The sequence below is a fragment of the Oryctolagus cuniculus genome, chromosome 10 (assembly GCF_964237555.1).
Source record: "Oryctolagus cuniculus chromosome 10, mOryCun1.1, whole genome shotgun sequence".
NCBI lineage: Eukaryota > Metazoa > Chordata > Mammalia > Lagomorpha > Leporidae > Oryctolagus > Oryctolagus cuniculus.
Genome location: NC_091441.1, coordinates 45,562,184 through 45,586,833, shown reverse-complemented (window position 1 = coordinate 45,586,833; position 24,650 = coordinate 45,562,184). Strand labels below are relative to the sequence as shown.

General features: G+C 39.7%; 1 protein-coding gene across 1 annotated transcript in view; it reads left to right on the top strand.

Annotated features, from left to right (window-relative positions):
* Positions 1–14,199, top strand: part of RNF125 (ring finger protein 125) — a 50,774-nt gene extending 36,575 nt beyond the window's left edge. Inside the window, exons 5-6 of the mRNA XM_051852045.2 lie at positions 7,702–7,809; positions 9,554–14,199. Of these exons, the coding sequence (XP_051708005.1) occupies positions 7,702–7,809; positions 9,554–9,640 (195 nt within the window). The 3' untranslated portion in view covers positions 9,641–14,199. The remainder of the gene's footprint in view (positions 1–7,701; positions 7,810–9,553) is intronic.
* The last annotated feature ends 10,451 nt before the right edge of the window (positions 14,200–24,650 follow it).

Sequence of the window (24,650 nt, the reverse complement as noted above, 5' to 3'; positions counted from 1 at the left end):
TGTGGTTTATCTAAGCCATAGGGTGTGCTGAATGTCCACTGTCATAGTCTGAAGGATTATATCCTTTGCATCTTGAGATGTCTGTAACATCAGTGCACTATCTTTCAACTGTTTACATTTGTTCTCTTAGAATTTATCGTCTGACATCAGAATAACGTAACAGAACATGTTCTTTCTTTATTAAAGATCATTGATAGAAGATTGGGTCTATAAAGAGGACTTGCCACTTGAAAGCCCTGAGCAGTAAAATACATTGTCCACAGCCTTTGTGCTTTTAGAAACTAAGGGCATCATTAAAAAAATAATAAATTCCATCCCCTATTTTCCTATTCCTTGTTGAATCAGTCACTCACAGGCTTTAGAAACAGAGTTCAGATTTTTTTTTTAATTCATTTGGGAGACAAAGTGAGATAGAGAGAGAAAGAGCTCCCATCCACTCATTCATTCACCAAATGCCCTAAACAGCTGTGGGGTGGGAGTTGGTGGGGGTGGGGGTGGGGGCGGGAGATTTGAAGCCAGGAATTTGAAACTCAATCCAGGTCTTCCATATTGGTGGTAGGAATCCGATTCCTTGAGCCATCACTGCTACCTCCCAGGGTCTGCATTGATAGGAAGCTAGAATTAGGAGCTGGAGCCAGGTGTGGAAATCAGTCACTCAGACAAGGGACACAAGCATCCTAATAGCTTGACCACTGGGCCAGATGCCCACACCATCATTCTCATGGATTTCTGTAGAATGAGCACAGGTGCAAAAAGAATGCAATGACCTTGGCTTCACGATGATTGATTTTTCTATTTGCATAGCAAAGAGCTGCAAACCTTCTCCCTACCTCTCCATCCCAAGCCTATCCATACTAGTCACACAACAGCATTTCTATTCTTATTATGTTTGGACTGTTTATGGTATTAATTTTTTGTATGATCATAGAAAAGGGTCCTTAGTGTTGAACTAAGGCAGCCTCCCCCTCAATATGATGACTGATACACTGTGTTGGTGCTTCAAGTTTTCCAGAATGATAACCCAGTTACTACAAGGGTTTTATTACTAGACCTGTCAACATCTTAATTATCCTTCCACAGCTTATTAATGCTTCCCTTACCAAGCACTTAAAGTAGAGCACAGCACTGCAAGAGTGGACAGTGGTGCAGAGAGAAGCATCAACCATTATTCTAAATAATTGAACACTATCAGCACTGTTCCTTATTTAGCATTTTAGTAGCTTTTTCTAAAAAAAGAAGTTATGATTCTCATCTAGTGATGATTCTCAGTAAAATAAAACCCCCAGAACACTTTTTTGCAATAAGTACTGGAGTCTCAAAAGGTGTTCTCTATTACAATCTAGGTATTAGGTCAAGAATATTTTATTTATCCTGCTCTACTCCATCTTCTTTCTCTAAAGAAATTATATTTTCGGGGCCAGCTTTGTAGTGCAGCAGGTTAAGCTGCTGCCTACAAAATCAGCATTCCATAGGGGCGTCAGTTCAAATTCCAGCTACTCCCTTTCTGATTCAGCTCCCTGATAATGTGTCTGGGAAAGCAGTGGAAGATTAACCAAGTGCGTGGGCCCCTGCCACCCATGTGCAAGACCAAGATGGAGCTCCTGGCTATTGGGTTGGCCTGGCCTGGGCTGTTGTGGCCATTTGGGGAGTGAACCAGAGGATGTTAGATCTTTCTCTCTCTCTCTCTGTCTCTGCCTTTCAAATAAAAATTTTTTTACAGAAATTATTTTTTTTGTTAAGACAGTGGTTCTCAAACTTTATCATACATCAGAATCACTAGGAGGGTTTCTTTAGGCTCAAATTATTGAACTCTACTCCCCCAGAGGGTCAGATTTAATGAGTCTGGGTTAGGCCTGAAAAGTTGCATCTCTAACCAGTTTCCCTGGTAATACTGATTATGTGGGTCTGAAGATCCCATCTTGAGAACCACTACTTTGTTGAAAACATTGAAGAGGGCAAGCTACAAATAGGACTATATGTTTTTTATTTGATTTTGTGTTGACCAGCGTTAAACAGTTTACATCCAAAGCACTTGGGGAATCATTAGCCTTTTGATAGCTTCTTCCTCATCTAATTAAAAGTGGAAAGGAACATCACCCAGATCATCATTTTTTTTTAAATCTCCTTAAAGCAGCACCCATCAGGAAATATGTCTCCCTTTTCTAGCAAATTCCTTTAATCCTCTGTCTGGTCTCCTGTAAAACAAATGAAGATTAAAATCTACTCGGTGATGCTGATTGTCTTTGGCTTTATAGTTTCTGGAAAGGAAACAAAAACAAATGAAGAATCATTGTATAGAAAGAGACTCTGGAATAAACACACTCAAGACCAGAAACTATAACCCCAGGGTAAAGGGGGATTAGCTGAAGGCATCAAAAAGTTTGCAAACTTGAAGACAGATGTCCATGTCCTTGTCTGCTGTGTACTGACCTGCGGTGAACTCATCCACTAAGAACCTAACCTCCAGGGGGTTCCAAGACATGACAGAAATCAGTGTAACTGAAAAGTGGAAAGCTATCTCAGATTATTTCTCAATGATCTGCAGTTGGTAATAACTTCTACTATGGTGGCTGTTTTTCACCCACTGTATTCACAGCAGAAGAAATACCAACTGAGATGAGGCCAACATCTTTGGAATGAACACTGATTTGTTGGTTCCTAATGTAAGTAGCATGGCCAGGGAGCAGTGAGTAAAGGATGAACTGATGTTAAGAAATTGGAACAGCCAAAGTGAAGGTGAATACTTACACTTGGGTAATGATTAGCCTGCCATTAACTGATCATTTCTTTTCCCTTCTTATTGTTACCTTCTCTTCTCACACATCAAATCTGCCAATTTAAGAAACAAAATAGGGTTTTTGCACTGATTTTCTGGTAGATGTGTGTTTAGTCACACAACTAAATTTTATGTATACCAGCTAACTGAAGATGAGTTCCCTATTAACATCAGACTAAAAAAAAATCCTTTGCTTAGAATTCCACATTTTCTGTATCTCTCTTCCACTAGACTTTAAGCTCCTTAATGGTAGGGAGCAGAACATAGTCATTTCTGTATTTCTGAACTCTTGGCATGAGACCTACAGAAAACATGTTACATGCTCAAATAAATACTGAGCAAACTTGGCTCCAACTTATCCTTCCAAAGTCATCTGCCACCACTTCCTCCAGCATGCCCTTCCTGCAGCTACACTGAGCTTTTTCCATTGCCTAAGCTGGCCCTGCCTATTTAGGATTTCCTGCCTTTTCCCACATGAATTCCTGTCTCTGGTGTTCTTCCTCTGTGGCCTGGCTGGCTCATTCTTCAAGACTCACTTCAGTTACCACCAATTCTGCTAAAACCCTTCCAAATTTTCTGGGGCAAAATGAGAGTTAGTTCCTTTCCAAGACTGTTCATATCTTGAATGTACTGCTTGCTGCTCTGTATTCAAAGTGATAATAATGGCCACCATTTATTACCTATACCAATGACTAAGCTAACAATGACTGAGCTTCATCATATTAAATTGTTGGAAGGAGATCTGTAAAGGTTCCCCAGTTGATTTATTCCAGGTTCTTGCCTCCACATGAGCTAAGAATTCAAAGCAGAGACATAGATAAAGTGTAAGGGTAGGAGAAGGATTTATTTAAAGAGAGAGAGACAGCACACATTCAGTGGTCACTTTTATTGGAAAGGGGGTGGTGCCCTAATTGAACATACAAATAGGGTAGGGTTTAGGCAGAGTTCAGTTTCAGTGCCCATGATATCTTCTGGGAGGGTTAAAGGGCGTTTCCACGTGGAGCTCAGAGCATATGTGTTCATTATGGTGTCTTTTCATCATGGGAAAGTAGGTGTACCTAACTGGTATGCAAGGGGTGGATTAGGGTGCAGAGATTGTGGGAAATCTGCCAGATCCTTTGTTCACTAACTGACTCATGGCCTGCCTAGCCCATATCAAAATGATGTTATTTTAAATCTATCAACAGCCCTGAGACACAGAAATATTTCTCATTTTATTGCTTAAGATTCATTATTTGCCAAGAGAAAACCTTTGAGAGGTAGAGAAGAAACTACAGGACACATGTAGTTTCTTCACTAGTGGAGTCCCTTCTCCCAAGGGCAGGGGTCAAACAGTAGCAACTATGGTGGTTTTCAAATGTCACCCTTGGGTATTTGGCACATTAAGGGCATCACCTCAAATTTTACAGCAACTCTGAGGCAGATGACAGAGTACTCATTTCACAGAAGGGGACACTATGTGCTCAAGCTCACACAGCAATTAAGAGCTGGTGCTAGGATTTGAACACTAAGTTGTCTGATGTCAGCGTATCTTACTGGGATCCATATTCCAGGTGCCTAGTTCATGATTTAGGGGCACATTATAGAGTATTATGTGAGCAAATTTCTGTCTTACACCACAAAATATTAAGACTATTCTATTTCTTGATGTCAGCTCTGTTCATAAGATACACATTGGTCTCTGGGTGGACTCAGAGTGTCTTGGGAGTGGCCAGTGTTGCCAATTGGCCAAGATAGCTAAAGCTTTAGGAGAGTAATAAATGATTATAAACCAATAATAATTAAAAGGCTGAATTTTTTAAAGATTTATTTATTTATTTGAGATATAGCGTTAGAGAGAGAGAGAGAGAGGGAGAGACAGAAAGGTCTTTCTTTCAGCTGCTGGTTCACTCCCCAAATGGCTGCAACAGCTGGAACTAAGCCAGTCTAAAGCCTAGAGCCAGCAAGTTCTTCTAGGTCTCCCATATGGGTGCACAGGCCCAAGCATTTGGGCCATCTTCCACTGCTTTCCTAGGCCATATACAGAAGGCTAGATCAGAAGAGGAGCAGCCAGGACACAAACTGGCACCCATGTAGGATGCTGGCACTACACACAGAGGCTTAGTCTACTACGCCACAGCGCTGGCCTCTATTTTTATTTAAAATTAATAAACCTTTTATTTTTAAACATTTATTTATTTATGAGGGCTTAATTGTGGCAGAGAAGTTTAGGCCACCCACTGCCTGCAATGCTGGCATCCCATATGGGTAACAGTTCATGTCCTGGCTGCTCCATTTCCTATCCAGCTCCCTGCTAAGGAGCTCCCAGAAAGCAGAGGAAGATTACCCAAGTACTTGTGCCCCTGCTACCCATTAAGATTTGCAGATGGAATTCCTGACTCCTGGCTTTGGCCTGACGCAGCCCCAGTTGATGTGACCATTTGAGAGTGAACCAGTGGATCAAAGATTGATCTCTTCTCTCCTTCTTGCCTTTCAAACAGACTCTGAAAAGCAAAGAGTTAGAGAGAGAGAGAGGGAGAGACAGGAAAATTATTTGGCAGCTTTCTACAAAATTAAACACATCCCATATGACCAAGCAATCACATTCCTAGAAATTTCTCCTATGGAAATGAAAACTTACTTTTATGAAGATATCTGCACATAAATATTCACTGCAGCTTTATTTGTAACAGTCACAAAGTAGAAACAATCCAATGGCCGGCGCCGCGGCTCAATAGGCTAATCCTCCGCCTTGCGGCGCCGGCACACCGGCGGGGCACTGGATTCTGTGCCAGTTGCCCCTCTTCCAGGCCAGCTCTCTGCTGTGGCCAGGGAGTGCAGTGGAGGATGGCCCAAGTGCTTGGGCCCTGCACCCCATGGGAGACCAGGAAAAGCACCTGGATCCTGCCTTCAGATCAGCGCAGCTCGCCAGCCGTGGCGGCCATTGGAGGGTGAACCAACGGCAAAGGAAGACCTTTCTCTCTGTCTGTCTCTCTCACTGTCCACTCTGCCTGTCCAAAACAACAACAACAACAACAACAACAACAACAAAAACCAATCCAATGTCTTTTAGAAGGTAAAAGGAGGGGCGGGCACTGTGGTGTAGTGGATAAAGCCACTGCCTGCAGTGGCAGCATCCTGTATGGGCACCGGTTTGAGTCCCGGCTGCTCCACTTCCAATCCAGCTCTCTGCTATGGCCTGGGAAAGCAGTAGAAGATGGCCTAAGTCCTTGGACTCCTGCACTCATATGGGAGACACAGAAAAAGCTCCTGTCTCCTGGCTTCAGATTGGGGCAACTCTGGCCATTGTGGCCATCTGGGGAGTGAACCAGTGGATGGAAGACCCCAATTTCTCTCTTTCTGCCTCTGCCTCTAACTTTGCCTTTCAAATAATAAATGAAAGGATTTGGGGCTGGTATTTGGTAAACTCCCACATCCCATAGATGAGTGCCTGGTTCAAGTCCCAGCTCTGCTTCCAATTCCAGCTTCTTGCTAATGTGATAATGGCTCAAGTACTTGTGTCTCTGTCACCCAAATGGGGAAATATGGATTAAGTTCTTCGCTCCTTACTCCAGCCTGGTCCAGCCCTGGCTATTCAGGACATATGGAGAGTAAACCAGAGCATGGAAGATCTCGATATCTCTCTCTCTGTCTCTCTCTGTCTCTCTCTCTCTCTGCCTTTCAAATAAAATGAAAACAATTATATATATATATATATTTTTTTAAAGGTAAATGAACAAAATAACTATGGGATATCAATACCATGGCATATTACTTAACCATAAAAAAAGGAAGAAACAACTTAGATGAATCTCAAGGTCTTTGTGCTCAGTGGGAAAAGCCATATAACATTCTCAAAATGATGAAGTTATAGAGATGTAGAACAGGTCAGTGGATACCAGCAGTTAGGGAGAGATCCCAGCACAATGGAGTTTCTTTGTAGGGACAGAGTGGCTCTGTATCTTAATTGTGTTAGTGGTTATATATATCTACATATGTGATAAAATTTCATTGAACTACATACATACACACAACACATACGTCCAAAAACTGCTGAGAAATGAGTGAAGTCTGTAGCCTAGTTAATTGTCAATTTCCTAATTTTGACAATGTACTATCATTTTGAGAGATGTTACCATTTAGGGAAGCTGGATGATTGGGACATGGGACCTCTCTACATTTATATAATTTCTTGTGAGTTTATAAATATCTTAAAGAGTCATTAATGGCTTTTTAATTAGGAAAACATGGGTAAATATGAATATCTAATGCTGATGTGTTGTAATCTATTGGTTGTGGCCAAAAAACTTGCAAAACTTATTTTAAGGGATGGGTATTGTAGCACAGCAGGTTCTGCTGCTGCTTGGGATGCCTGTATCCCATATTTGAGTGCTGGTTCAAGTCCTGGCTACTTGGCTTCCAATCCAGCTTGCTACTAATAATGCACCCTGGGAGGCAAGAGATGAAATATTTGGGTCCCTGCAATCCACATAGGAGACCCAAGTGGAGTTCTTGACTCCAGGATTCAGCCTGGCCCAAACTTGGCTGTTGAGGGTATTTGAGGAGTGAACCAGTGAGTGGAAAAGCTCACTCTTTCTCTCTCCCTGTCACTCTGCTTTTCAAGTAGATGAAAATAAACTTTTTTTCAAAAAAGAAAAAAAGTATTCCAAGTGATAGACAACTGTAATATTTAAATTATAAACTCATAAATATAAAATAAATAGCAATACTATTATATATTCAAATGGATAAGTCATATTTATGAAGAAATAAATGAACTTTTATCTAATGTCGCTTTGTTAATATAATTTTTAACATAATATTGAGGTGTGGCCAATGGATTCATAAAGTTAAAATTCACTTTGTTGAATGATTATTTTTAAAAATTCTGACACTAGTAATTATTTTAAATTTCTTCTTAAACTCATGGTCTTGTTTCTTTCCAGTTCTGTCCACTTTGCCGTTTAGTACCTAACGAGAATGCAAACAGCTTCAATGGCAGTTTAATAAGACATTTGCAAGTTAGTCACACTTTGTTTTATGATGATTTCATAGTAAGTATATTTTCTTACTTTTACATTATGCTTTTATGCTATCTGTGTTAAGCTTACTCTTTTAGGACAAGTGAGTAATATTACAGAGGAAAAATGTGTATAGCTGAAAATGTTAACTATTAGCTTAAAGTAGAAAGTCATGAAAATAGTGTTTTATAAATTTGACTGTTAATATTAAAGTAGTTATCTGTCTTGGATAAATTTATTTTCTTTAGATAAACAGCCATTGCAGAAAGAGTTGGAGTCTTTACATTATCAAATTTTTACACTAGACTTTCTTTATGTGTGCTTATAATGTTTATAGAATTGAGAACTCACATAGCTGAGATGAAATCATATCAGTAATAAAATAGCTCAGTTTGTTCTGCATCCAGTTACTTGCACGGCTAATAACAGATAGTGACATTATCAGTGTAGTAAGACATGTGGGCATTCTCATTTTTTAAATTGAGATTGTACACAATGTGTTTGTTGGAATTTTAAAGAAATTTATTATGACAAAAATTTTAAACATATACCAAAGTAGTATTTATAATAAATATATAAAAAATTAATCATAACTACTGATGACTTAGTTCAATAACCAACTCACGTCCAATCTCATTATATGAAAAGTTCATGGAAAAACAGAATTCAAAGATAAGCTTACTTTGATGCAAAAAATTTTTGAATCCCATGAATAGATTTTTTTAAAATCAGGCATTTTCCATGAACTTTTTGAAAACCCAGCATATGTACAGATTTTGAAAACTTTTTCCACCAAAATAGTTTTTATTTCAAGTTTCCCTGAATTTTTTGAAGTTCCTTCATAGTAAGAGTTTTTTAAGATGGAAGAAAAATTATATATAGTATAAATAGTTTTAATACTTAAGAATTTATTTCCCATTTTCAGAGATGAGAATAGAAAACAAAAAGTTCATGTAGCCTTTGTTCTACTTTGCATTTTTTTTGTTGTTGTTGTTCACTTCATAGGCTACCTTGTACAAAGCTCAGTACTCTATGCATATTGTCTCATTTTATTGCTTTCAACAGCTTCTGTGAGGTGAATACTGTATTTTTATCCTAATCTAATAAATATCTAAAGCTAGAAGATTAACTAAATTGCTGAAGAATAAACCAGTATTGAGCCCAAACCTCGTGCTCTACTGTGTGTTATGGCTTTCTTTTTGATTTTATTTGTTTATGTTTTAGAATAGACGTCCAATAAAAATTTCACTTTTTGTTGTTCTCATTATTAACTGTGGAAGATGAGAGGCACTGCAGTATATAGGGTCTCAGTAGTTTTTGTTTTGCCTATAGAGAGTATTGACATAAAGTTTTGAATTCCATTTTGATACACAGGGGTACAGGAGTAAGAGTTTCATTTTCAACATTTTTTTTAAGAAATAGATATTTATCGGTGAATTAATTTTGCTCCATGTTACATGTTTTTGTGAAACACAGCCCTTTGATCAGGATTTGTAATGCTGACTAAAAACTATTTGATTAGATAAAGACTTTAAATTTTAAATCAACAATTTTTTGTGACAGTAACTAATTTAATGATAGACAGTAAAGTGAAATAAAAAAATACACTGGCCCCAAAGCCAAAGCCCTAGGTTCTGTGATAGGCTTTGTGGAACCCTGGACAAGTCAGTTAACACTGTAGTTTCCTGAAAAATGGGGGCACTGCATTAACCCTTATCCTTCAATTGCTGAAACACTCTTGACTGTTTATAGTTCTAATTATTTTTCTTTATTATAGGATTTTAATATAATTGAGGAAGCTCTCATCCGAAGAGTCTTGGACCGGTCACTTCTTGAATATGTGAATCACTCAAGCACCACATAATTTTATTAAAGGGAAAGGGAAGTGGACCATTTAGTTGTACCATTTAAGATGCTGCTTGACAAGTGGAGAGGAACTGTCAATGTTTGATGGGCAAAATGTACAACACAGTTATATGTTTGCCCATGTTTATTGTTATTTCGCATTTAAAATTGCTTTCATTCTGATGGTTTAAATATATTTTACATTCTTGAGTTTCTTAGATATATAATAACAAAAAATAGTCTCCTACACTATTTAATACATGGAAGAGACACAGGCTCGGTGTGTGATGGAGAATTTCTGTTTGCAAACTGGATGCCATTATGTATAATGCCACATATTAATAAGTACCATCATGGTTAGGCAAGAAAACTGTGTGCTCCATATAATAAGATGAGAAGTGAAACTGTGGACATTCAAGGAAATACAAAATCTGTTCCAATGCACTTTTTCTACTGTCCAGTAGAATAACATGAATAATCTTGGATGGGAGTAGGAAAGGAAAATTTTGGAAGTCAACAAAGACTATTTAACCAAATTATATAATATTGCAACAAAACAAATTTTGTGTTAGAAATGTGTACTTAATTCTTTACTTTTTATAACTATGCACACATAAGAATTTATTTTTTTTCAAATATTTCTAGCTTACTATCTAGAAAGATTTCTATAATATAGACAATTACTTAAGAATCATTATCTGGTATTTACAGAAGTATTTACATACATAATTGTGGAAAACCCTAAGGGCTTTTTTATTTTAATCTTTTAAAAAGTTATAAAACACAAATACTGAAAACCAGACACAAAAGTTAGAGCTTAACATATAATTATAGAAAATATTCTAAAATATTCTTTTAGATTTTTGCCTGTCATCTCTGTGTCCTGTCATAATTAAAACTCCACAAAAAAACCACTATACTAATTTCAACAGTAATTACTTCCTCACAATTCTTTATCATTTTATCACCCAAGTCCCTATCTCAATATTTTAATCTTACCCATTTAAAATTATTTTATTAGATAAATATTTTATATTTCTTATTAATTTACAGATTCCCCTTCTTCTTTCTTTTCTTTCCTTTACCTGAAGAACCTAGAGAGATTCCCACAGTCTGTATTTGCTGATTGTACACTCATGGAGCAATTCAGCATATTCTTCTGTCCTCTGGATATTGGCACTTGGATCCAGAGGTTTGACCAGACTTAGATTCAGTCTTTTTGGCAAGACTGTAAGTCATGGTTGTGTTCTTTCATCAGAAGGCATATAATGTTTAATTCTTTTTGTGACATTAGCTGAAATTGATACTTAATGCCTAAATCCATAATTCATTTTGGCTTGAAGAATATTCTACATCATTGCTTTTTCATTTATTAGTGGGAACATTTTTTTTTTTTTATTTGACAGGTAGAGTCATAGACAGTGAGAGAGAGAGAGAGAGAGAAAGGTCCTCCCTCCGTTGGTTCACTCCCCAAATGGCCACCATGGCCAGCGCTGTGCCGATCCAAAGCCAGAAGCCAGGTGCCTCTTCCCGGTCTCTCATGCGGCTGCAGGAACCCAAACACCTGGGCCATCCTCCACTGCCCTCCAGGGCCATAGCAGAGAGCTGGACTGGAAGAGGAGCAACCAGGACTAGAACCCGGCGCCCACATGGGATGCCGGCGCTGCAGGCGAAGGACTAACCAAGTGAGCCATGGCGCCGGCCCTGTGGGAACATTTTTATTAAAGGACACTTTCCCACATTTGCTATTTTGTTAACTAGTGGTAGACTTTATATAGGAGAGGAAAACGAACATTTGACTTCTTTCTTTTACCAATTTTCAGATAATAAACTTGCTTACCATCATCTTTCATTAAAGTATTATGAAATCTTGGATTTAAACATATTTGATAGGATTCAGTCCATTACAAATATTACTTTATAGAAGTTCGGACTGTCTCATCTTGACAAAGAATGACAGCCTCATTAAGTTTGCTCTGAGTCCTTTTGACAGTAGACTAGCAGCCTTTAATAGATTCCTTGTTATCTTATATGACAAGATGCTCCACATTCAACCTGCACGTTTCCTGCCATAGACCTGGAATCTACTATTTTTCTAAGAAACCTGGTTTCTTTCAGGGATAAACCATGTTTCAAAAATCACAATTTGATGTCTAAGGATGTGTATACGCTTCAAGAATTTCCTTTGATAATTGCAGATTACTACAGGGTTTTAACCTATCCTTTCTGTTACAACTGTTTCTCTGTTCTATCCTGAAAATTTAGGCTTTCAGGGAAACACAGGCATGATAAAATTAGAATATCCTACACTACTTTTTCCTTTATTTACCTTGTGCACGCACCATCTCAGAATAAAAGTACTAACACAACCAAAACCAATATGATAACCAAAACAATCAAAATTTTTTCATTTGCTTTCTCCTTTTTTTGTTTTTATCAGTTTACTATGTTGACATTTTCATGACATATTGCTATAACATGCTACAGTTTCTCCATTTTATCCCTATATTTGTTCTTAGTTCTTTGAATAACAATATATTGAACATTTGCCACCAGTTTTTATTTGATGTCTGTTTTTCATTTCTGACTCTAATGACAAATTTAGGACATGAAGCAAATAAAGTTATGAGGACTAGTGCTATTAACTCCTGTTAATAAACTGCTACCTCCCCAGAGTTCATTTTTTTAATTGAAATCACTTGTAAACTCCCTTGTTACTTACACATAAACTAAATCATTATCAGGGTCAACGTTGTGGTGCAGTGGGATAAGCTGCTTCTTGCAACACCTATATCCTGTATCAGAGTGCTGGTTAGAGTCCAGATGCTCAGGTTCCCATTCAGCTTCCTGCTAATGAGTCTGGAAGGCAGTGGATGATGGACCAAGTACTTGAGCCCTGGCCACACATGTGGCTGACCTGGATGGGGCTCCTTGCTCAGCTTGGCCCAGCCCTGGCTGCTGCTGCCATTTGGAGAGTGAACCAGCAGATGGAAGCGCGCGCTCTCTCTCTCTCTCTCTCTGTAACTCTGCCTTCCAAATAAATAAATATTTTGTAAAAATATATGTACATATAGTAATTATCAATGGTGCCCCCAAATTTTCTGTACTAAATTATCCATAACTTCTTAAAAGTCTTGGTACTATTCTCCCATACAGTACAAGGCAATTGAGAAAAATGTAAAGCTGACTGAAATCTGGACAGCTTCATAGCCTCTCTTTTATTACTTTTTAAAAAAGACTTTTACTTTTTAAAAAAGATTTTACTTATTTGAAAGGCAGTTAAGAGAGGGAGGCAGAGACAGATTAGTTCACTCCCCAAATGGCCACAATGGCCAGGCCAAAGCCAGGAACCTCATCTGGGTCTCCTATGTGGGTGCAGAGGTCCTCACATTTGGGCCATCTTCTGCTGCTTTCCCAGGCACTTTAGCAAGGAGCTGGACTGGCAGTGGAACAGCTAACACTCAAATCTTCTGCGCCACAACACTGGCCCCCATGACCTCCCTTTAAGGTAGGCATTGGTTTCAAGCTTCCTTTTCACAGTTGATAAGAAGTAACAACAGATTTTCAGTTTCACAACCTCTTTTACTCCAATTTGAATGGATCACACAATAGAGCAAAATCTGTTGGACTAAAGGAGCAAGAGAGGAGGAAAGCTTTAGAAAAAAATCATTGGACTGAAAATCTAGCCCCTGAAAAACAGAAGAATATGTCTAAGCATTAGTACTAAATATCCAGACCAGAGCTATAGAAAAGACATCTTTTGATCTGCAAAATTTAAAAGAAATTTTAAACTTTGAAAACAGTATTTTAAGTAAAGCTTTAAGTCATTTACCACTATTAACCTCAATACAGCAATTTGGATCCTGTCCCTAGATTCCTTTTTTGATAATTTTGCCACCTACAAGACAAATTAGGTGCTGGCCACCTGAATTATTTTATGTTCTGAATCATCTTGAGTTCTAAAATGGTGAACTGAAAATATTGTTTCACTGTGCCTTTAGCTTTTAATAAAAAGGACTTTTTTTAACTTATTGTTTTAAAAAATGAAAGCCAATATTCGAAGCTGTTGACTACCAATAAAAAGCTTCACTCACTTTATAGTGCCTCAGGATATACTTTTTCAAGGTCTTGTAAGGGAAAAATGAATTTACATTACCCTTCTAAAGCTAAATTCCTTCTAATGCACAAAACCTGTGAGGATTTCCTTTTCATATATTTCTTCCAAAGTTTCTAAAATGTGTGCGGAAAAAAATAGGTCGATTGTAAATCAATGGTAAAGTTAGGGATCCTGGTCAGATCTTCTAAGAGTTCCTATCTCCAGTAATGTTGCTTCATTACTTTTACTGGGTGCTAAGTGTCTTTCATTTTGAAGTGAGCTTACTCCAGTTATGGAATGTTTATCATATCTTATATCCTCAAACATTGAAGATATTTTCAGAAGTACTGAGATTCATTCTTTCATTATTCAAGCATAAAAATCTATATTATGATCACAATTTAAAATGTACAATACTTTTTCTTCTGTAAATATGTATTATTATGAGCAATAAAGAATGGCAGGACCATTGCTTTCATTAACATATCTACCGTGTCTTTCTTAAATATTGATCTTGGGGCAGGCATTTGGCCTAGTGGTTAAGACACCAGTTGGGAAGCCTGGGTTTGAGTTTGAACTCCAATTTCCTGCCATGCAGATCCTGGGAGGCAGCAAGTGATGGCTCAAGTAGTTGGCTTCTTGCCACTCACATGGGACACCCAGATTGAGTTTTGGGCTTCTGGCACCAGCCCTGGACATCATGGACATTTAGGGAGTGAAGCAGTGGATGGGAGCTCCCTCTGTCTTGTCTGTCTCTTTGCCTCTTGAAAAAAATTTAAAAAAAATTGATCTTAATCATTTTTTACACTAACCTAGTATACTTTTTTTTTTTTTTTTTTTTGACAGGCAGAGTGGACAGTTACAGAGAATGAGAGAGAGAAAGGTCTTCCTTTGCCGTTGGTTCACCCTCCAATGGCCGCCGTGGCCGGCGCGCTGCGGCCGGCGCGCTGCGGCCAGCGCACCGCGCTGATCCGATGGCAGGAGCCAGGTGTTTATCCTGGTATACTTTTAAAGTTGCTATTTAGGAACACCTATCACAAAAATATACATTTAGGTCAGTAGTTCAGAACTATGGATAATTTTGCCTTCCAGAGGCTATTAGCAATATCTACAGATATTTTTGGTTGTCCTAAGTGGGATGAGGTATGTTTTTAGCCTGAGCCCTGGGTAGAGGCAAGGGATGCTGCTCAACATTCCACAGTGCACAAGACAACACCTCACAAAAATTATCCTGTCCCAAATGTCAACAGTGCTGTGGTTTAGAAACTCTTGATTTTGCCATTCTAAAGCTGAGCACCATACAGTTACTGATTCTACTAATGAAGGGTTTCATTAAAATTTCACTGAACTATAAAAGGTAATATGCAGGGGCCTGTGCTGTGGTGCAGCAAGTGAAAGCCCTGGCCTGCAGCACTGGCATCCCATATGGGCACCAGTTCAAGTCCCAGCTGCTCTACTTCCGATCCAGCTCCCTGCTAATGCACCTCGGAAAGCATCATGGTATGGCCAAAGTCCTTGGGTCCCTGCACCCATGTGGGAGACCCAAAAGAAGCTCCTGGCTCCTGGCTTCTGATCAGCCCAGCTCTGGCTGTTGCGGCCATTTGGGGAGTGAACCATTGGATGGAAGACCTCTCTCTTTTTCTCTGTCTCTACCTTTCTCTGTAACTCTTTGAAAAAAATAAAATAAATCTTTAAAAAAAAAGGTAAGATGCAAATATCCTACTCATGCTAAATCAAATGTACCTATGTGAACAAACGAAAGCTTATTAGACTTTTCGTGAGAAGAGGTTAACCTTTGATAACTCCATTTTCTTTAAATTTTTATTTAATAAATATAAATTTCCAAAGTACAGCTTATGGATTACAATGGCTTTTTCCCCCCATAACTTCCCTCCCACCTGCAACCCTCCCATCTCCCACTCCCTCTCCCATTCCATTCACATCAAGATTCATTTTCAATTCTCTTTATATAAAGAAGATCAGTTGAGTATATATTAAGTAAATGATAGGTCTAAGAGTCAAAGGGATCACATAAACAAGACTAGTGTCTGCTAATACTAACTGATAGAATTAAAAAGGGAGAGAACGATCCAACATGGGAAGTGGGATACACAGTAGACTCATAGAATGGCAAATGTCCTAAACAGCAATCTGGCTTCAGAATCAGCCCTTAAGGCATTCAGATCTGGCTGAAGAGCCCATGAGAGTATTATAGGCAGGGAAAGCCAAGACACTCTGGCAGAAAACAAAACAAAACAAAACAAAACAAAACAACCTAAATGAAAGATCTCTGCAAGTGAGATCCCAGTGGAAAGAATGCACCATCAAAGAAGGAGGTACCTTTCTCTGAAGGGAGGAGAGAACTTCCACTTTGACTATGACCTTGTCTAAATAAGATTGGAGTCGGTGAACTCAAAAGGCTTCCATAGCCTTGGCAACTCATGACAAGAACCTAGGGAGATTACTGACACCATAAACGAGTGTCAATTTGTTAAGTCAACAACAGGAGTCACTGCGCACTTACTTCTCTTGTAGGATCTCTGTCCTTAATGTGTTGTCAGTGTGAATTAATGCTATAACTAGTACTCAAACAGTACTTTACACTTTATGTTTCTGTGTGGGTATAAGCTGTTGAAATCTTTATTTAATATATACTAAATTGATAACTCCATTTTCTAAGTGACATCCTAAAAGACAGAGTAAACTTGGGATCAGCAGGCAAGCCTTACTGTTTCTCTCTCTCTTTTAAGAGATTTATGTATTTATTTATTTGAAAGTCAGAGTTATAGAGACAGAGAAATATTTCTATCCACTGGCTCAATCCCCAGATAGCTGCAATACCCAGTGCTGGGCCAGGCTGAAGCTAGGAGCCAAGATCTTCACCCAACTCTCCTACAGGGGTGGCTTGGGCCGACACTTGAGCCATCTTCTGCTGCTTTATGAACTGGTACCCCTATGTGAATCTGGTGGCAGTGATATCTGCTACGCCACAATGTTGGCCCCAGAAGACTTACTTTTATGACTTATATTATCCTTATTGAAATAAATAAGACAAAAGATACCTATGTCTGAGATCCCTGAGGCTAAGAAATACTTGTTTTTGTTTTATTATTGTAAAGTCTTTTGGTGTTTTAATCCTAGGTGTTTCAGAAAAGACCATCACTGGATCTTATGGCTAAGCATTACCCACAAAGTAGCCATGGAAGAGGCCCAGTGAAGGTGGACCACAGGGAGAGGTACTGGTCAGGATAGATCAGTTTATCCTCTGAAACCCAGCACTCTCCCAGAGTCTACTATAAGGGATGGCTGTTCTCCAGAAGAGCTGCTTTCTGCCTCACAATCCCAGGTGCTTTCATCGCATGGCATTTGTACATCATCATGCACTTCCTCACTCACCTCTTCACCATCATAACAGGCTAGAGAGTTGACTACACAAGTCATTTCTGCTATATTTCATTTACCAACACAAGTCATATGGCCACATAGAATTTCAAGACTTTGGGGAAGTCCTAACTTCTCATGTAGACAATGACTGAATGTAGGGATAGAATGGTAGTGCCAACCTTAAAGATGCAAATCAGACAGAGTTGAGAGAGATGACAGGGAGGTCCACAGGGAAAAGACATTAAAAACAAGAAATAAAATAAACATTCTCAATCCCTTACAACTGTTTTTTGTTTGTTTGTTTGTTTGTTTCTTCCAGGCAGAGTTAGATAGTGAGAGAGAGAGAGAGAGAGAGTTATAGACAGTGAGCAGTGAGAGAGAGACAGAGAGAAAGGTCTTCCTTCTGCTGGTTCACTCCCCAAATGACCACCATGGCCGGCGCTGCGCCAATCCGAAGCCAGGAGCCAGGTGCTTCCTCCTGGTCTCCCATGCAGGTGCAGGGCCCAAGCACTTTGGCCATCTTCTATTGCCTTCCCAGGCCACAGCAGAGAGCTGGACTGGAAGAGGAGCAGCCAGGACTAGTACCTGGCGCCCCAACTGGGACTAGAACCCGGAATGCCGGCACCACAGGCGGAGGATTAGCCAAATGAGCCACGGCGCTGGCCAACTGTATTTTCTTAATATACTCCTTGTGTACTTCTATCAGAATCACTCAGGATACTTGTTATAATTGCCATTTTCTTGGGACCTCCCTAGATGGAAGGAATCGATCCCTCTGAAATCCTCATGGATTCATCAGCAAGTCATCCAAATATATTCAAATCTGTCCATTCCTACTGTAGGGTTAACCTCATGAGTATAAAGTAAGCTGAAAACAGAGCTTTGTAGAAATTTAGAGTGGGAATAGGAGAAGGAGGAAGAAGAAGGGTGGGAGCATGGGTGAGAGGGAGGGGTGGGTGGGAAGTATCACCATGTTCCTAAATCTGTATATATGAAATAGAGGAAATCTGTATACCTTAAATAAAATTTAAAAATGTATATATGTAACTATACTCACAGCAAAAAAAAAAAAGTTTCTCACCATCTCCAATTCTTTTTAAAAATTTTCTTTTCTTAAATTTTATTTCACTTTTAAAGATTGACACATAATGATTATACATATTTATGTGGATTGGTATGACATTTCAATACATGTATATAATGTGTAAGGATCCGATCAAGGTAACTGATACCTATTACCTCAAACATGTATTATTTGTGTTGGTAATATTAAAAATCCACTCTACTATCTACTTTAAAATATTCTATTAATTGTTGTCAACAAGTACTACTATACGATAGAAACCTAGAAGTCATTGCTCCTATCCAACTGCATCCCTGCAGCTATTAACTATCCTATCTCCATCTACCCCCTCCTGCACTCTGTCTCTATTAACCACGGCTCTGTTTTCTACTTCCTAATGATCAATTTTTAGTTTCCATATGTGAGAACAGGTGTTGTCTTCATGTGCCTGACTTTTATTTCACTTTATATAATGTCTTCCATCCACATTGCAGCAAATGACAGAATTTCATTTGTTTTTGGGCCAGACTTGTGGTACAATGTGTTAAGTAGCAGCTTGCAACAGCGTCCCATATGGGGTGCCGGCTGAAGTATCAGCTGCTCTGTTTCTGATCCAGCTCCCTGGGAAAAGCAGTGAATGATGGCCCAAGTAATTGGGCCTTTGCCACCCATGTAAGAGACCAGGATAGAGTTCCTGGCTCCCGGCTTTGGGCTGGCTCACCCCCAGTTGTTGTAGCCATTTAAAGAGTGAACCAGCAGATACAATCTCTCTCTCCCCCTCCCCTACTGCTCTGTTTTTCAAATTAATTGAAAAATGATTTCATCCATTTTTACGTCTGAACAATATTCCATTGTGTATATTTACTACATTGTCTTTATCTATTCATCTGTCAATCAATGTCTCTACCTCTTTGATTGTACTCCAAGTCTTCAACATCACTTGTCTGGATCCCTAGAACCATCTAATTGGCTTTGCCATTTAGCAGAGTGGTTTTCAAAAGCATGACTCTGATTATGCCACACATAGACCTGTCATCACTGCTCTAATGGCTCCAAGGGCTTCCCATTGGTAGTAGAATAAAATCCAAAGACCTTTCCATGCCCTTCAAAAGGCCCTTGTCCCTGCCTACCTCTTCAATCACATCTCACCCTGTTCTTTCCCTTGATCCCTCCACTTCAGCTACCCTGTCTTTTAGTGGCTCCTGCATATTTGCATTTCCTATTCCTTCTGTTAGGATAGTTCTTTTCCAGAGTGTCACAGGACTGCCATCTAATCATTCAACTGGCAACTTTATCACTTTCTCATACTTCCAGCTGATGTCACTTTTTCAGTTTGTCTATTATTTTACTGTAGTTTCTTCACAATTGTTCCCAGAATTTGAAACTGACTTGCCTCAAACTGTGCTCATTTCAAAAGATCACCAGTTTGTGGGTTAAAGCTTCAACATGTCAATTTTGGAAGACAAACATTCTGTCCATAACAGTATATTTGTTGAATGAATGAATGACTTGAGAACAAATGAGTCAGCATATTTAGGTTGGCTTATCAATATACTCTTCTCAATTATCAGCTCTACATGGGGAACAAATTTATTACAAAAGAGAGCAGCACTATGTCTAAATTTGCTGTGCATCTCTATAGGTACTCAATAAATATCTGATAAACAATTGAATGAAAAATCATAGTTTGAGAAGCTTACACAAGATATTACTAATGAATACCATCATCAAGCCAGATACATCTGTTTAGAAATCCAATAGTGTAGCTCTTATAAGAGAAGAAGTATAACTTTGTGTTTGACTAGTAATTTTTTTTTTTTTGGCAGGCAGAGTGGATAGTGAGAGGGAGAAACAGAGAGAAAGGTCTTCCTTTTTTGCCATTGGTTCATCCTCCAATGGCCGCCACGGCCGGCGCACCATGCTGATCCGAAGGCAGGAGCCAGGTGCTTCTCCTGGTCTTCCATGGGGTGCAGGGCCCAAGTACTTGGGCTATCCTCCACTGCACTCCCTGGCCACAGCAGAGAGCTGGCCTGGAAGAGGGGCAACCGGGACAGAATCCGGTGCCCCGACCGGGACTAGAACCCGGTGTGCCAGTGCCGCTAGGGGGAGGATTAGCCTATTGAGCCGCGGCGCCGGCTTGACTAGTAATATTTGAGATATGATGCTAGCTTTGAAGGACAATTTCACATTACACATCATAGTTGATAAATTTAATTTGCTGAAGATTATACAGTAATCTACTACAGTCAGCATGGTTAAGCAAATAAAATTGACTATCCTAGGTAATCAGGTAAAATGAAGAAAATATTTAGTTCTTATATTCACTATGATTTGCTACATTTTTTGGTATATTTTACTAATAAATCTTTTTTATTTTATTTTATTTTATTTATTTTTGACAGGCAGAGTGGACAGTGAGAGAGAGAGAGAGACAGAGAGAAAGGTCTTCCTTTTTTGCCATTGGTTCATCCTCCAATGGCCGCCACGGCCGGCGCACCGTGCTGATCCGATGGCAGGAGCCAGGTGCTTATCCTGGTCTCCCATGGGGTGCAGGGCCCAAGCACCTGGGCCATCCTCCACTGCCTTCCCGGGCCACAGCAGAGAGCTGGCCTGGAAGAGGGGCAACCGGGACAGAATCCAGCGCCCCGACTGGGACTAGAACCCGGTGTGCCGGCGCCGCAAGGCGGAGGATTAGCCTAGTGAGCCGTGGCGCCGGCCCTACATTTTTTGGTATATTTTACTTTGTCACTTTGAAACATTCTTAATAATGTATGCAGGGACTGGAGTGGTATGTCAGGTTAACCTGCTTTCTGGGACACTGGAATTTCACATGCGTGGTGGCTAGAGTCCTGGCTGTTCAACTTCTGATCCAGCTACCTGCTAACATGCTGGAAAAGCAGTGGATGATGGCCCAAGTGCTTGGGACCCTTGCAACCAAGTGGAGACCTGGATAGAGTTTCAACCTCCTGGCTTTGGCTTGGCTCACCCTGACCATTATGGCCATTTGGGGAGTCAACTAGCAGATGAAGATTCTTTCTCTGTCTCCACCTCTCTTTATGTAACTCTGCCTTTCAAATAAATAAATCTTTTTAAAAAATGTATCCAAAATGATAATAGTTTTGTATGCAAAATCATCCTGTCCTTTTACAGTATTTCCAGGATATTTCTCCAGAAATTTTAGCCTAAGGCATGCTAGTTTTAAAACTAAGATAATGTGGGTCTGGCATTGTGGCATAGCAGGATAAGCCACTGCCTACAACGCTGGCATCCTATTTGGGTGCCAGTTCCAGTACCAGCTATTGCAGTTTCAAATACAGCTCCCTGTTAGTGTGCCTAGAAAAGCCATGGAAGATGGCCAAAGTACTTGGGCTCCTGCATTCACGTGGGAGATATGGATGAAGTTCCTGGCTCCTGGTTTTAGCCTGGTCTAGCCCTGGCAATTGTGGCCATTTGGAGAATGAACCAGTAGATGGAAGATCTCTCTCTCTCTCCTTCTCTGTCTCTGCCTTTCAAATAAATAAATAAATCTTAAAAATAATGAGAAACAAGTTTCTGGTTATAAAAAACTAAGTAATTAAACTCTTACTAACACGTAGACTGGTAAAAAAGTTCTAGAGACTTGTTTCACCTCAAAGTGAATAAAGATAACACTACTCTAGACCTAAAAATGGTCCAGCAGAGTGAATTCTATGGTTTTCCTTTTTAAAAATATTTTATTTATTTACTTGAGAAGTAGAGCTAGACAGAGAGAGGGAGAGACAGAGAGAAAGGTCTTCCATCCTCTGGTTAACTCCCCAAATGGCTGCAATTGCCAGAGCTGGCCGATTAGAAGCCAGGAGACAAGAGTTTCTTCTGGGTCTTGCATGTGGGTAGAGGGGCCCAAGCACTTGGGCCATCTTCTGCTGCTTTCCCAGGCTATGGCAGGGAGCTGGATCGAAAGAGCAGCCAGGACTAGAACTGGCACCCAAATGGGATGCCAGCCCTCAGGCAGAAGCTTAGCTCTCTACACCACACTGCTGGCCCCTGTAAGATTTTTTTTTTTGCCATAATTTTTAAAAAACAACAAACAAAAAAAATTTTAAGCCAAAGACCTTGGTGTATTTATGGTTCTCAGATACTCAGTCTGGTAAATTATAATTGTCAGGGAAATTTAGGAAAGAAGGAAAGTCATCCCACCAACAAAACACTTGAGGTTTCAAAATAAGTATTTAAATATAGCCTGAACAACTCTACTCCTGTTGCTATTTTTTTCTCCCACTCGTCTCTTTCCAGACTTCTGATGAACTTTAAAGCAAACAGCTTTCTTTGCTTGTCACCTTTCCCCCAACTGCCATGATTCTATAGCCTCTCCACTATTCTCAGCTGGAGTTCCTTGTCAGAGTCTTATTATCCCCGTTTTAACCTAATTACCTTTTAAAAAGCATTATGTCCAAATATAGTCACTTTCTAAGGGGCTGATGGTTCAGGCTTCAAAAAACGTATGGGAGGGGCTCAATCATTATGGTTAATTTTTTTTAAAGATTTATTTGTACTTATTTGAAAGGGAGAGTGACAGAGAAGACACAGAGAGACAGACAGTGAGAGAGAGAGCAAGCTTCCATCACCTGTTCACTCCCCAAATGGCTGTGCCAGTCAGGGCTAGGCCAGGTGGAAGCTAGGAGCCTGGAATTCCAACCGGTCTCCCATGTAGTTGGCAGGGGTCCAAGCACTTGAGCCATCTTTGATGCCTTCCTAGAAGCATTAGCAGGAAGTTGGATGGGAAGCAGATGGGACTCAAACTGGCATCACAGGTAGCAGCTTAACTCAGTGCACCATAAGGCCAGAAATGGGCTGGCCTTGTTTGTATAGCAGGTTAAGCTGCTGCCTATGATAATGGCATCTCATATTGGCACCTGGGAAGACAACAATGGCCCAAGTCCTTGGGTCCCTGCCTTCAGCCTGGTCCAGTCCTGGCTGTTGCAGCCATCTGGGGAGTAAACTACTGGGTAGATCATCTCTCATCTCTCTGTTTCTGGAGCTTTGCCTTTTTTTTTTTTTTAAATCTTTATACTAAACTTTGTTCAAATAATGTACTGTTTCTCTCTCCTGATTGGACTGAGACTGAATTTTTCTTGAGCAACCTCAATAAGACGCAATTAGAAATTTACTAGTCTCCCATGATCCTATGGAGATTTTCCTGGATGTAGGTAAAGGGAAGGAGAGTTGGGATTTAGAATACTGAGGTCCAGATCAAGAAAATAATCATTGACTGAAGTACAGAAGTCCAGTCCTCTGATTCAGCTCTTTCAGTATATGAGATTTTTAGATGTTCCCCTACTAATAAAAATAACATCACAAGCAGTATCAGAAGGGCCACATTAGTTGACAACAGAATTTTCACCACTGCAAAGTCAACCAAACGATGCCCATGAGACTCTGGTCCTATGCTCTGCTGTATTAACTCTGTCCAGCAGCAGATGGCACATGTCCTGTGGTTTCTTTCCCTTTCTTCGCTTTAATTCGAATTTTCTTTTGCTCTCTATTATAGTACATGAAAAGTGGCTGATTACATTTATGATTTAGTCTAAGGTTGCAGTGTCATGAGATGTTAAAGCTTGACCAGATTAAGACTCAAGCGAGAAAAGAAGTAAATTATTTGGAATTACAGTACTAGAAATATAATGGCCTCAAGACATTCCCTCTGGAAGCATAGTTGAAAGGAATTTCGGGTTGCCTCCTTTTGAGGAAGACATAAATTCCCAGGTATTGAGGGGGAAGCCTGGAGTAACTGAACTTTATGTACAGAAAGAAGGGTATATCTGTGCACTCAAGGTACACTTGAGGGTTCATCTCTTTCCCTAAAAAATAGACTTTGTATGCTGGAGTTGTGGTGTAGTGGGTAAAGCTGCCACCTGTGATGCCAGCATTCCATACCTATATGGGCACCTGTTTGTGTCCTGACTGTTCTACTTCGGATCCGGCTCCCTATTATTGGCTAAGGAAAACAGAGGAAGATTGGACCCACTTGGGAGATCTGGATGAAGCTCCTGACTTCTGGCTTCAGCCTGGCCCAGTCCTGGCTATTCTGGCCATTTGGATTGTGAACCAACAGATGGAAGACCTCTTTCTCTGTGTCTCTGCCTCTCTGTAACTGCTTTTCAAATAAACAAATAAATCTTTAAAAAAAAAGACTTTGGTTTTTAAAACTGGTGGTAGGCTTTTGCCTCTACTGTGATATCAGAAGTAATCTTGTTATAGTTGCCATAATCAAAGAATATTAATAAATGTGGGAAGGAAAGACAAAGAAAAAGGAACAGGGAAGGAGAAAGGGAAACAAGAGAGGCATTGGACAAGGCAGAAGGTGACTTGTCCTACAGCTCCTGTGTGAACTTATTGTCCAAGTTCAGGTGCTTAATACAAAATGACTAGAATATTAAAATCTCAGTTCCACATATTTTAGGAGAGAGACTGACTGTCAAAGATTGGGACTCTACACAACTCTATTCT